This window comes from Falco punctatus, assembly GCF_963210335.1.
Source record: "Falco punctatus genome assembly, chromosome: 2".
NCBI classification, from domain to species: Eukaryota; Metazoa; Chordata; class Aves; order Falconiformes; family Falconidae; genus Falco; species Falco punctatus.
The window spans coordinates 33,433,660-33,447,269 of record NC_137581.1 but is presented as its reverse complement, the minus strand read 5'-3'; the positions used below and the strand labels follow the sequence as shown (position 1 = coordinate 33,447,269).

General features: G+C 39.3%; 1 protein-coding gene across 4 annotated transcripts in view; it reads right to left on the bottom strand.

Moving 5' to 3' along the window:
- Positions 1 to 448: 448 nt before the first annotated feature.
- The window catches only part of EPSTI1 (epithelial stromal interaction 1), a 48,726-nt gene continuing 35,564 nt past the window's right edge, over positions 449 to 13,610 (bottom strand). For 2 of the 4 annotated variants that reach the window (XR_013926245.1, XR_013926246.1), the window contains 6 exons: positions 11,808 to 11,891; positions 8,931 to 9,004; positions 7,294 to 7,399; positions 3,611 to 3,723; positions 2,554 to 2,586; positions 449 to 1,077 (listed from right to left, as the gene is read on the bottom strand). Coding sequence is in view for 2 of the 4 variants with exons in the window: in XM_080376814.1 (XP_080232940.1) it covers positions 2,566 to 2,586; positions 7,294 to 7,399; positions 8,931 to 9,004; positions 11,808 to 11,891 (285 nt within the window). In the remaining 2 variants the exon portion in view is untranslated. Of the gene's footprint in view, positions 1,078 to 1,111; positions 1,866 to 2,553; positions 2,587 to 3,610; positions 3,724 to 7,293; positions 7,400 to 8,930; positions 9,005 to 11,807; positions 11,892 to 13,610 lie in introns of those variants that run through there. The other 2 variants (XM_080376814.1, XM_080376815.1) reach the window with 2 other exon arrangements.

Sequence of the window (13,610 nt, the reverse complement as noted above, 5' to 3'; positions counted from 1 at the left end):
CCAAGGGCAACCGCAGAAAGTTCCAGAGGGACTTCAGGTGATCCATTACAAAGTTGCCATATTTCAAGGGTGATGGAAAAATATTGTGGCATGCCTGCACACTGAAAAAAACTGCTCAGGAAACCTTGAACTTCACCTAAGATGTACTTGTAAATGCTGCAGATACTTTTTCTTGTCTACGTGGTTTATGTAACATGTAATGTAGACCCTTCTTTTCTGTTAGAAGTATCTTGGTCATACAACTGGCTATGGAAAGCATCAAAATGTTTTTGTCTGCAGAAAGAGGGGGATATAAATTAAATTCCATTAGACTAGAGGGACAAACAAAAGCAAGAATCTAAAGCTAACCTTGTAGTAGCTTCCCCCACTCATGTAACAGAAATTTCTAAGGTAAAACAGGCTAAGTGAGAAACTGGTATATATCACAAAAGATGCAGGAGAGATCAAATACATTTCAGTGTTATGGCAAGTTTTATTTCTTTCCTGTGTTGTAGTTTTCTAAGAACATATTTAAAAGATCGTGTTTACAATACACATATTTCTTCTTGAGTGTCTGCTGTTAAATACAATAGCAAAATAATTCCACAAAATCCCCAACACAACAAAACAAATCCAAACCCCCAAACAAACAACCCCGAATCAGCAACACTTCTCCTTCCCATCCCCAAAACCCCCACCTCTACCTGCTTCTTTAGTTCAAATCTCTGAGACATTTTTGGCTGGGTATAGAGCAGCAAGTAAACACTGATATTACTGCAGCTTCTACAGCCACTAATGTCTTCTTTTTCTGAGATCCCAAAGACTGGGATAATTACATTCTGCAAGAGGCAAAACAATTTATGAAAAAAAATGACACATTCTCTTATTAAAAATTAAATAGGACTTCCATAATCAGCTGCTTCAAATATGCGTGAATAATGACAGCTAGAAACCAGTCTCTGCAGATTGCTCATGAAGTGGGTGTGAAGCTGAAGTCAGAGTAAGAAAAAAAATCACAATGATAAAAGAGCGCTTTCTCAGAGCTTTTACAAGGTCATTTGGCCTAGGCCAGATAAAAGTGAATATTTCTCCAGTACCCTGTAACAAGAGGGAGAAAACAGAATTAAAAATTATCTTTTGCAGCAAAAACAAAAATCAAAGTCAACTTCTCTAGGATTATGTCCACTGAAAAATAGTCTCCCTTTTCTTCTGACAGGTTTTAGCTTGTAATTATGTAAACCCTTCATGAAGAGATTCCTATCTTTTTGTAAATTTCATTCACAAAATGTCCTAATTAGATGTCCTATTAGATTAATAACTCTTTGAACAATATATTCATGTAGCAAGCTGAAATGTGTTTTCAAAACAACAGCAAAATAAGGCTTAGAAAAGTACACACATCCATAGGTCTTATACAGTTCAACTGTAAATATATTATTGGTATTGTAGAAATTGTGAAAAACAACAAAGGATCCAATACATTGAACTCCTTCAGCTGCTGACGGTTTACAAAACCTAAGAGTATCGTGGGCTGCAAAAGACAGCTATTTCCTCCTCTGTGGGGAACTGCCTTTATTTACTTGTTGTCATTTCTTTAGTGAATTTGAGTTAATTTTTAATAACAAATTTACTCCTCATTAAATTGAAAAGATGACTCATGGGAGGCCAACAATATTATTTAGATACCATCTTCAGAATACAACTCTGCTGCAAAAATACTAAAATAATTATTGGAGCAGAAAAATGAGGAAGAAAGTCATAGAAGAATACCTGCATTTGTGGGAGAAGGGTTGAAAGCAAGGGACTTACTGAAGTTTGGGGTTTTTTTAATTCCTCTTTATAAAATCCTGCTTCTCAAAAAACATGAGTTGTGTCAAAGTCATCTCCTAAGGCAAGAATAATGCGTGTCAGTGCCTGAATCTGCTTCAGAAGTGTCTAAGTCTGGAAGCAAAGGCTCTGCACAAATCTTTATATTGGAAATCAGAGTTAGGGTTGGGAACCCCTTTCCCGTAGGTGCAGTGAGACTTACAAAATGGTCATTTGAAAATAGGGGGCCTGATGTCTCTGATTCAACAGTGGTGTTTTACTGACAGCCTCCACTGACAACAGTGTCCCTTTTTGCTCACGGGAAATAGCAGTAAGAACACAGCCCACAACAAAGTTATCCTCTTTCACTTAGGATCACTGAAAGCTTGCAAAGTCACCTCCTGCATTTCCATCCATATTCCTCAGCTGCCCAGGTTTATCCACTCATAGTCCATGACACAGAGAACGTGGATGTATCAGAGTTTTAGCCTAAATATCAAGGCACCCCCAGCAGATGCCTTCCATGCCATCAGAACTTCCTCTGACTTGAAATACACGTTCTGCAGTTCTTCACAAAAGAATGTGTTTTAGAACAGGTATGTGCCATTGCATGGCCCCAAACACAGAGCTGGAAAGCATTTGTTTTAATATCCCCTCTCATTACTTGATAATTAAATGACATAAGCTGTTATAATGAAATGTCAAATACGAAGCTAAATTAACACCAGCATTGGTACTAAAAAGAATGAATAAATTCATTGTTCTTACCTTTCTCCTCCTTTATTCCAAGTCATTTGACTCCTGGATAAAAGAAAAAAAAATGCATTAGTACAGTACAATGTACAGTACAATCACATATTTATAAAAGAATTATGGTTATCCAGTTGTGTGGAACTTTCTTGATTACTTGGTGCCCTTTCCTGTCTTTTGAAACTTCACTTAAAATAACAAGTAAACCCTTCTGCAAGATTCCAGTTCCAGCAATAAATATTTCTTTAATCTGAACTCAATATGAATAGGAGGACGTATCAACTCAGGAGATAAACATATTTTGGTTTTGCTGGAAAAAATATGTCTTCAGATGCTTCAATCCTTTCTTGAACTCACAATTTGAAAGAGTGAAAAGCTTCTTCCGTTCCTCCCCAGACTCCCGCTATTCTCTTTTAGGATGTGATTTTCAAAGGAAAGAATGATTGAGCTCAAAGTCAAGCCAGGCAGAACACATCTGCATATGCTGTTTGACTGCCTTGTCAGAGGCAAGTCATGAAACTCAGCTACAGCATGCCTGGACCTATTCATCTGAGGTCCCCATATCAATGCTGATACTTCTGCAGAGTAGTTTCTTTTCTGCCATTCTTCTGGCAGAAATAGACAAGCACCTTACAAAAAAAACCCACAAAAACCCACAAAAACAAAACCCAAACTCACCTCTTTTAGGAACAAAAATTAATAAACTTTCCAACTCAGATTGTGCATTGACTGACCAGGTTAAAGCTAAGTTAGGAAACCACATTCTTTGTTAAAACAAATGTAACCATTGTGGATTGCACTCTGCGATATTCTTATATAAATTTTCTATTCTCAATATTCCCATGTTAAAAAGAAAGATTTTTCTTTGCCCTGGGAAAGCAGCATTTTCAGTGCAACTTTATCCATCTAAAAGTAGCTACAAGAACTAAACCAAGAGCTAACCCACAAGCCATGTTTATTTAAAATAGTTTTATCCATAAACCATGTTTCCTTAAAACAGATTTATCCAGCCTCCATTGAGTCTCTGTTCTGCATATGGGAAAGGAAGTGACTGGGGTTTCCTGTCCCACTGCACCTGGTATTCAGGGCACAGTTGCTTCCCACAATGAACATCTAGAATTGTGCATCCACTGAAAGAGCAGAGTCAGCATCTGAGAGAGCATTTCTCATTCTCATGCACGACACCAGCTGTAACGGAGACACGAAACAGGTTGATGTAATATGTCATGTTGCCTTCTAGATTCTGGGTTTACTACAGCTTAAAGAGTTTCAGCAAGACAACTAGTATTCTGTTAAAGAAGAGCAGACATATAAATTTCATATGTTGACCATGTGACCTTTCGCCATTGATAGAATAGACAAAAGGGTCCTTGACAGTGCTCCATTTCCATGCAAAAAACCCCCAGGAGCTCTGTTACAGGCTTGCCATGCACTAGCACTTGGCCTCTGCAGATCCCTTCGTACTTGAACACGGGCAAATATCACAATGCTGTGAATATAAAAATATGCACCTGTTTTAAAGTTATTCTTTTGTAAAAATAGGAGCGGTTTAATATTTAAATAAAACTGACCATTCATTGCATTACAGTGAACAGATACTGTCTCAGTCGTAGGTCCCAGCTGACTAAGGATTAAATCTTATTGATTAAACTTTGACATCAAAATGACAACTTTCTTTACCCTCCTACCCTGAAAGGTTTATCCTTATGTTAGAGACAATAGCAGCACACAGGACATCAAAACTTTCTTGACAGCATACAACAAGACTCAATGCTCTCTCAAGGGTGCGGTAGCTCACAGACAGAAGTAGAAATTCATTAATTTGTCTTCCCATTAAAATAGAAAACCACACAACCACCTAGCGAGTGCCCTCGCACTTATAACCAAAAAGGAAGAAAAGATTACTTTCACAAAGACCTTTCTTGAAATAACAGCTTACAAATATTCCTAATAAAAACACAAGATGTCAGATGTCAGACGAATTAATGAAAACCAGTTTCCTATTGATGAGGGGATAACTGGGCAACGCAACCAATCTCCTACCCACTGACTGGACGCACACAATGAATTCGCCTTCCCTCCCTTCTCTCCATGTCCCCTGTGATATCCATGTCCCCTTTTGTATCCCCTACCCCCAGGAAAACAGGGCAGAGCTGCAGCTGCTCTGGAGCTGTGCCCATGCTGATGGGCCATAGGGCTGCAGCCAAACAACGCACAGAGTGCCCGGGTCCTTCCCACCGCCCATCAGAATGGGGCACTGTTTTGGGGTCTCTCCTCTGCCAGCCATTGCTTTTCAGGAAACACAGAGAATCTTAATTATCTTTGAGGCTTACACTCCCTTTCAATTTTGGCTACGGTTGGCCAGCAGGTTGAAAACCTTATTACATGTAGACAGACAGTGTGATCATAGAAACTTCATTTCCTTAAGAAACCAGGCTAATAGAAATAATAGTGAAAAATCCAGCAGGTATACTGACAGCACAGTGAGATGTTCAGGTTCTGTTAAGTGTGAAGCCATTGTGACTGTGAAGAGTTCAAACAGGGGAAAAAAATAAAAGCAGGAAAGAGAACAAATATTTCCTCTTCAGTGCCACTGCACAGATGGAGCAGGCTCAAAAATTATCTGCAGGTCTTAACTTTGGGAACCTTTTTAGTTTCTTTTAATCTTAGTATACCGTCTGATGTGCTTCAGTAAGCTCCCTTGTAATGTAAACCACCATGCTGCAGACTACATGACTTGTAAGCCCCACCTGGAGTTCGATTCTTTTTGCTTAAAATCCCAAGGGAAGAGGGAATAATCTTGGTATAATCAAAGACACTGAGGTTGCAGCCTCCAGCCTGTCTTTTGAGAGATATTTTTCTTTCTTGCTCTTGTTAACAATACTCATTTTTAATTCCTTTCCATGATGGCGTATTCTTTCATAGTTTATTCTTTCCCCGTTTTGTTTAGTCTTCAAATCTCACATCATAGCATAATGGAGAATCGATAATCTAGCATTACCCAACAGAAGGCAGGCTCCTTGGGAGCCATTAAGTAAACATCAGAGTAAGAAATTTATCACTTCTACATGCAGGGTTTTATTACATTTGTGTTGATGCATTCTTTGAATATATATATATATATTAAAAAGCACAGATTGGCTGCGTACATCAGAGTTGTTTGTTGTTAAAACTGTGCCTAGGCTGAGTGCGCTCATTTAGTGGTACCAGCACCTGTCCTGTGGAAGAGGACATATGGCACCTGGCTAAAGGCAACACCCCACCCCTTCCACCTCCCCACCCCCCGCCTCTGCAGACAATGAGACAATGGCAAGGTTTTCAGTGGTGACAGCAGGCACTCTGGTGGACTTTAGATATTGGGGATCTTGGCTGCGTCACACATTTTCTTTTGAGTTTATTAGGAAACAGTTTACAAATTGGGGTAAAGGACACAAAGTGAAATAGAAACAATATTTTCCACCCTTGCTGCCTTTGTTAACCATCTAGCAGGCTTTACCTTTTGCCCCTCTGTCCTACCTGAAGTCTCTAATTCCACTATCTGCAGACATGCCATCCTTCAGGAGATGATTCAGGTCTGCCATGCAGAGTGCCCTCTTGCTCACACTCTTCTATTATCCTGGACACCTGCAGTTTGGCTTCCTGGATTGCCTGGCATGTAATATAGGCGTTACCAGTAAAGCCTCTAACCAGCTGGTTCCCCAAGCAGCTGCCCACAGGCCTTACGGGAGGTTGAGCTGGCAGACCCTGCCTCCTCTCAGCAAGACCAAGAGAATCAGTCCGAGGTTCCCAAGCCTTCTGCCATGGCCCAGGGCTTGCCCAAAGCTTGTAGTGATGGAGACACTCTTTTTTCACTTCCAGTATACAGAAAAATCCAGCAGCAAGAACATCTGCTGCTTAATCATGCCTTGATTGATTGAACCCAAGGCTTCCTGGCATTCACCTGCCAACATACACGCCCTCACCAGACAGTCAACTAATCAGTTCAAGCTTTTCTGGTTTATTAACTAAACATATTTTTCTACACTGACACATTCACTAAATTCTCTTAGACTCATCCTTTTGCTGCTCATTCTTTGTAAATCTTCCATTTCTCCGCTAGGGTCCTCTCAGCAATGGAAAGTCAACCTAATGGAGATTTCCATGATGGGAATACTACACAATTTTACTTTTTTTACACTGAGTAATGTAGTTCTAAATAACATTAATGCCTCATTAGGACAGCTCAAAAAAATTAATGGATGTTTAAGAAGCTACAGTCAAAGTATCTTTTCTTCAGACAATCCTTACAAACCCTGTATTTTAAATTGGATGCAGTCGAGTCTTCTTTGCCATTATTTTATACAGGTAAAAAATAAACTGCTGTATCTTTCATGGGATTTTCCGCCTCCAATTTCAATATGGTATTAAAAAGTTTACAGCATTTCCAAACATCCTTCATTTATAGACTTAAAAAATCCCTTACGATTTCACTACGCTTGTTCTGAACTTAAGAAGTACCTTGGATGTAGTTCCTTGCAGTATGTACCTTGCATGCAAAGCCACTGAGTTCTGCTGCAAGAGCAGCTGTTCCTCCCTTCTCCCATTTGAATAGCTTATATTTAAGACAAGATTTCTTCTTAAAAACTACTGTAGACAGCCAGCAAGGACTGTGAGTTCTGTCAGGCAGGCTAAATGTACATAGACACATAACAGAATCTGGGGGAAAAGTAAACTTTTAAACAAACTCTTTGCTTTCATGTTCTGTATCCAAAAACTTACCCAGATGCTGTTACTGAGGTAGTTCAGATTCTCAGAATATCCAGGTTGGTGGAGTCTATCAGGTTGCATTTTGCCCTGGAGTCGGTCCAGGAAAGCATTATTTACCCTTAAAACACAACAAAAAATGAATAATGAGTGAAGGTAGCTGAGGAGTTCACGAACATTTGAAATTTAGCATACTTTGAGTGGCTTTCCCTATTGGCAGTTTAATACCCACCTTCCTCTGTTTTTCAAATCTGTGCTGCATAGCCATGGACAGGCATGACATAGGGTGGATTTAATTTTCAATTCACTAGGTGCATCCTTATCCAGGGATCAGCCCGTTGTGATTAAAAGGCATAGCTCAGCTGCTGTGAGAAATGCACCAAAATTATCTGTAGAAAGATGACCTGCATACCACCACCCATCTTATTGGGGAGGTATTGCTATTTTGGCAATTCACCTTAGGTAGTCTTTCAGCTTTCAGTACACAAGGAGAGTTTCCAGAAGTACTAATTTCCTAACGTCAATGAATAAAACCACTTAAGCTTGTTACTAATAGAGACAATTTGTGTAGCTGACAACTTTCCCTACCATACAGCTCTGAAATCAACTCTAGCATTTCTTTGTACTGCTCTATCAATCTGGAAAGCATGCACAAATACAAATGTACTTTTCCTCAATCTCTTCTAAGTGTTTTCAAACCTCCTGAAAACTGTTTCTTTTTTCTCCCTATTAATGCTTAGGACTGACACACATGCTTAGACATGACTGTTGTTTTAATGTTTTACAATGCTATTTGTAAGAATGATGTAAAATGCAAGATGCTGGATTATTTCTATCTAGGGACATGAGATGGACTGAATCAAAAATCCTTCATTAACTTCTATGGGTAATTATCTCAATATCTTTGCTACAGAAAAATAAGAAATGAAAACAGTATGGAGCGTGGTTGCCTAAAGAACTATTTTTTTTATATATATTACCTTAATGATACAAAAAACCCCACAAATGGTGGTTTTATTTTTGAGACTAAATGTTGCTTCTTTTTACCAGCACAAAACAAAGCTGACAATAAAGCTGTGCTTCAAGATAATGGAAAACCAGTTAAGTGACAGAAGTGCAAGATTAGATCTGCTGAGCACAGAGAGGGCACAGCAGTGGGGCACAGCCCTGGGGTGCGAAGCAATACAGCTGCAGAAGGCCTTGCTGCACTGCAGCTTCGATCTGTGTCAATATCGAATCCCACGTTTATCTCTGCCTGTTAACTTCAGTGACAGCCAACCACGAAACGTGGCATTGACAAAGTAGCACATACTAAAATAAAGCAAGATTGAGTAAATAAATAAAAGATAGATAGATAAAATGTTTCCCAGCTGAAGCTACTGTACTAGTAGTTACCCATGAAATTACTAATAGTTTCTACCCTATATCCTGTGCCGATAGGGTAAAGTGAAAAAGGTACTCTGGGTCACACTGCATTACAGTAAACAGTTGTAATGATGGGTGTTAGTGTCTCATTTGAAGGCAAAGTTAAACCAGAAATGAGGTCAGGGATCCTCATTGCAATCATCTTCTAAATCATGAATGCCTGCAATTTTGAGACCATTTCCAGATAGGAATTTAATTAAAGTGTGTTCTGCATTTTTGCATCATACCTCCTCTGTTCGTTTTGACGTGCTTTTGTCCTGGCTTCCTCCTCCTGCTTTTGTTTAAATTCCATTAATTCAGCCTGGGAATGATAAGAGAAAAAACAAAAAAACCAAATATCTAAACAACCAACAAACTTTTAATTAACAAACCTATGTTGCAAACCCAATTAATTCCACATGGTGTTACCTCCAGCTAGAGCCATGAGACAAGTTCATTCCCAGAACTTCTCTCAACAGCATTTGATTTATGTGACAGCACGATGTTAAAATCTGCGTTCATTTTTCTGTTCAGCATTACACTGGATGAGTTTTGTTTGTGCCTTAAAAGGTGGGAAGTTACAGGATTCAGACATCCATAGTCCTAAATTTGAAAAAGTATGCCAGACAGGATTCTGCTTTCCCTTGCCCCCACCCATGGGTTTGAATTCCCCTGTGGGTCCAAGGAGGAATACAGATGAAGTCACTTTGCAGGAGCAGACATAGTCATCGCACCCACAGGGTATGAAGACATGCCCTTTGCCTCCTGCCTCCATGAAGCATGAGGAGAAGATAAGAACAAGGGTATGTGGCATGGCATGTCACCCCCAGCTCCCTGGGGCTCCCCCCAAGCCTGAGGGAAGGGCAAATGGTACCTGTTGGTACCAAATGGTAAAAGTCTGTGCAAGCTTTCAGTGTTGCAGTAGCCTACCATCCTTACGCTATTAAGCTTTATAAAAGAAATTCTTCTCAGAGGAGAGTTTGCTTATGCAATTTCAACCAGGTCTGCAAAGGAAGCACAGGCTGTACGACTCTGCTCTGCATGTCTGCTTGTTTGTCTGGCTCTTTCTTCCTGCAATGCACCCAAGAACTGGAGATGCAGATTTTTCTGCAAAGAAAACTTGGCTTGCAGGCCGAGGGGGAAGGGATGGGAACAGACCCATCTTTCATATTTTCCATAGCAACTAAGCAGCCGTAGGAATAGGAACTAAAATAAAACGATGCAGTTAGGTAGAAGCTTCAATAACTGAATGGAACCACAGAAGTTGTTTTGTTGTTTTTTTTTTTTTAAAAATCAATTTAAGTGGAACATTAAATAAAAACTATGCAATAAATGTATGAAGAAAATCAATAACTGTGAATGTGTTGTGTATCAATATTTGTCTAGCCCTAAAAGAAGAAACAGGATTAAGAAATAAAAAAGCCAACCTTAATTTTCAGTGTTTTAAATAACTATTCAACCTGAAAATTAAAACGCAGTATCTGACTTTCCAATATGCTGAGTCCTCTCTTGGAGTAATGTCTGAAATATATTGTGTCTATATGATGCGGTGTTCAAAGCGTACTGAAAATTTCTAAATCAAGCAATACACACTAAAACCTGTTTTGAAAAAAAAAAAAAAAGGGAACTGACAATACCTACATGTTTTATAACTACACTGTGCTAGAAGGTACACACAAGACAGAATTCACAGTTATTTTATTAAATATTAGTTTGAAGAGAGAAACGCGCCAACATATATCTGAGGGACAGTTATTGGAGCCTTTAAAATACATATTATATACAGTAGGTTTATAAGTAGTGCATTACTCTGTGCAATAGGTAGCAGCAACTGTGAAGGCAAGGAGCACTTGGAACTGTGCACCGAGCCAGAGCAGTCTTAAAAGCACCCAACAGCTTCTCAGCAAGTTGTGGAAATTGGTAGAGCCTAAAGCTCTAAATGAGTTCCTTAAACCAAACTCATACAGTAGGGGCATGTTATTTCACATCTGTAGTTATTTTCTCTATGGAAGAATCAATGTAAAGAATACAACAGCTACCAGACTTATACCCATCAGGACTGGCTTTCAAAAAATTTTCCTCTGTACAGTTCCTGGGATTAAGCACACACCTGATGGGGAAGTAATTAAAAGCTTCTCTTTTCCCCCACCTTTTATTTCCAGCACCCTGGTTGCTAGAACACTATGAAACAAGGACAGTTATCGCCAATATTTAACAAAAGATATCCATGAGAGGGGCTCAGTCACTTGTCCAGCTCTAGTAGAATCTCACCGCTTGGAATTTCTCATGCTAAGATTCTGCTACTGGGGAAGCAGTTGAACATTAACTTGGATGGTAGTAACAGCAGAGGCATGGCAAAAGCCTCAGTATTTTTTCATATGTTTTTGAATTATTTGCTAATACGATTTTCAAATGCTGCCCTCCCCATACTTGCACAGTCAGACCTGGAGCCAAGTCAGATAACTTGGCACAGCACCATCACCTTGTGTAGACGAAATTTATGTGGATACGGTACCCAAATCTACGCCAGAGGGACTACAGTGGTTCAGACACATTTCAGGCAATGCATGCCACGTATGCAGAAGATGAAGTTCAAACCTGCAGTTGTGGCATGCTTGCTTTTTAGACAATTCAAAACTCTTCATTTAGGTGGTTAGCAAGGGAACAGAGCAGCATACAAGCTTAACAGCAAATCTGAGTGCTTCTGCTACCCCATTCGGGAGGCAGGGCTCACAGGCCTCAGCTCTCTAGAAAGAGACTACTCAGAGTCCAAGTTAATCATGAATATCTCAGTAAGATTACTTCTGCCTGAAAGAGAGGAAACTGGTTTCCTTAGCCTATGAAATCGGGTGCCATGGTCAGAAAATGCTCTGCACAATTATTCAAATGGAGAGGTGAACAGGAGCCAGTCATCCAGATGCAAATAACCTTGAACCCAGAAGGTAAGTCAGTCCCTGCCCACATTTTACAGCTTGGCTCATCTCTCCCACAATATTTGAATACAGTGACTGAATCACTTTTGCGAAAGAGAAACTCTGTGCGTAGGTTACAAGTAATCAATGTATTTAATTGGTTTCACAGCATGCAAAAATGCTACAATATGCAAACTGTTGATGTATAATTACCTTCCTCCGTTGTGCTTGCTTCATCTCCTCTAATCTTCTTTTTTCGTCCTCTCGAAGAGCTTGCTTATAAGTATGGCTTCTTACCTATTGTTCAGCAGAGAATATAAACATATTGGTGTGGGGAGAGGGGGGGGGCAAAGTCCCCAACCTTATTCCCAAATCATTATACAGGTAATTAACAAAACAGAAACAGATGAATAATTCCAGTTACTTATAAAACCAGATTGGCCTCAAGAAGAGAATTTAAACAAGAAGTGGCCTAAAGCTTCTCAGTCTCAGTTTGGTCAAACGTCCACTGGCACGTCACAAGGCAGCCACAGCACGTGCTGTCCCATGTGCCAGTGTCACACATACATATGCTCAGGATACCCTGAGCAGTCAGAAAACACCGTCAGGATGTATGGTAGTGTGATGGGGTACTCTGGGAAGAAATAAAAGTACTGAAAATATTAGTGAGATAACAAAGCGGAACGGAGGTCTGGTAACAGAGAGGAACCCAGGATTATTTGTGGAAAGGCATTTGTGGAGGTAGGGCTACAGAAGCTGAGAGATCAAACCTGCTGTACTATTTGTGGGGCAGCCAAGAGAACTAAAAATCTGAACTACGCATCATGAATAATGTGTTCAACTCTGGTTTTGTTACAATAACTAGCCCTGGTCTTTCACAAGTAGTAGTTGTTTAAAAAAGACAACCTACCGCTAGGATCTTACAGGATCCTTAGAATCTTATACACAGGAACTTAGATTGTAAAGCCTTTGAGCAGGGACATAGTGTAGCACACTAAAAAATGAGCCAGTGTAATTTAATACAAGTGTGCAGCTTTGACTTTAGTGAGGAATTTGTTGCAGGTCTACACAATGTTCTCAAAACTTGATATATGCATGCAGAATGACACCATTAAAACAACAGGCACATAATTTGCTAAAAAGACTGAATAGAGAAAGCAATTATTAATAGCTCAATTTTGAGCTGGGAGGAGTTGTTACATATGTCCAGGGAGACTCATTCTGGGCCCAATATTATTCATTACTCTCTGTAATGGCTTGGAGAATTGTGTGGAGTGTATGTTAATCAAGTTGGAAGACAATAAAAATCTACACAGGATTGGTAACACTTTGAAAGACAGGATTAAAATTAATTATGAGCTTGATTAAATAAGCGGGCTGAAAAAGTCACCAATGACAGAGTCACTCCAAAGACGTTAAATTTGTTCATGCACCTCAAGTAACGTTTGACACTGATATTTGAACCAGGTGTGCTAAATTAATATCATTATCAAAGAAATTATGTGAGGGAAAAAAATTTTATCAACATTACATCGTTCCACACCTCTCTTAGAACACAAATCTTAAACTTAAAAAATCACAGACACGCACACACATATATATATGCCTCCCTTTTAGCATGCATGTCAAGCACCTAAGTTTATCACATTTCACTATTTCAAATACATTGTTCCTGAATCTTTTAATTACTCCAGACAAAGGGCAGGTCCAAGATAACATCAACATTAGAGTTCAATTTTTCCCACTGGTTTAGCATTTTGGTACTACACCAAGTTTATTTAGATAACAACTCATTGGTTATGTGTTTCAGATTCCTCACACAGAACTTGTGCATATGCCTATAGACCATACCTTACACAAGTTGGTTGGGAAGACATTTTGCTAACTGCATTGTGCACTATAAGGAAGTTATTAATTGATTCATAAAGCTATAAAAATGCTGCCATGCAAAAGTCACGTATAGTATCAGCTAGCATTAAAGAACAGTACGGCTAAACGATGTATTTTATCTGCTTG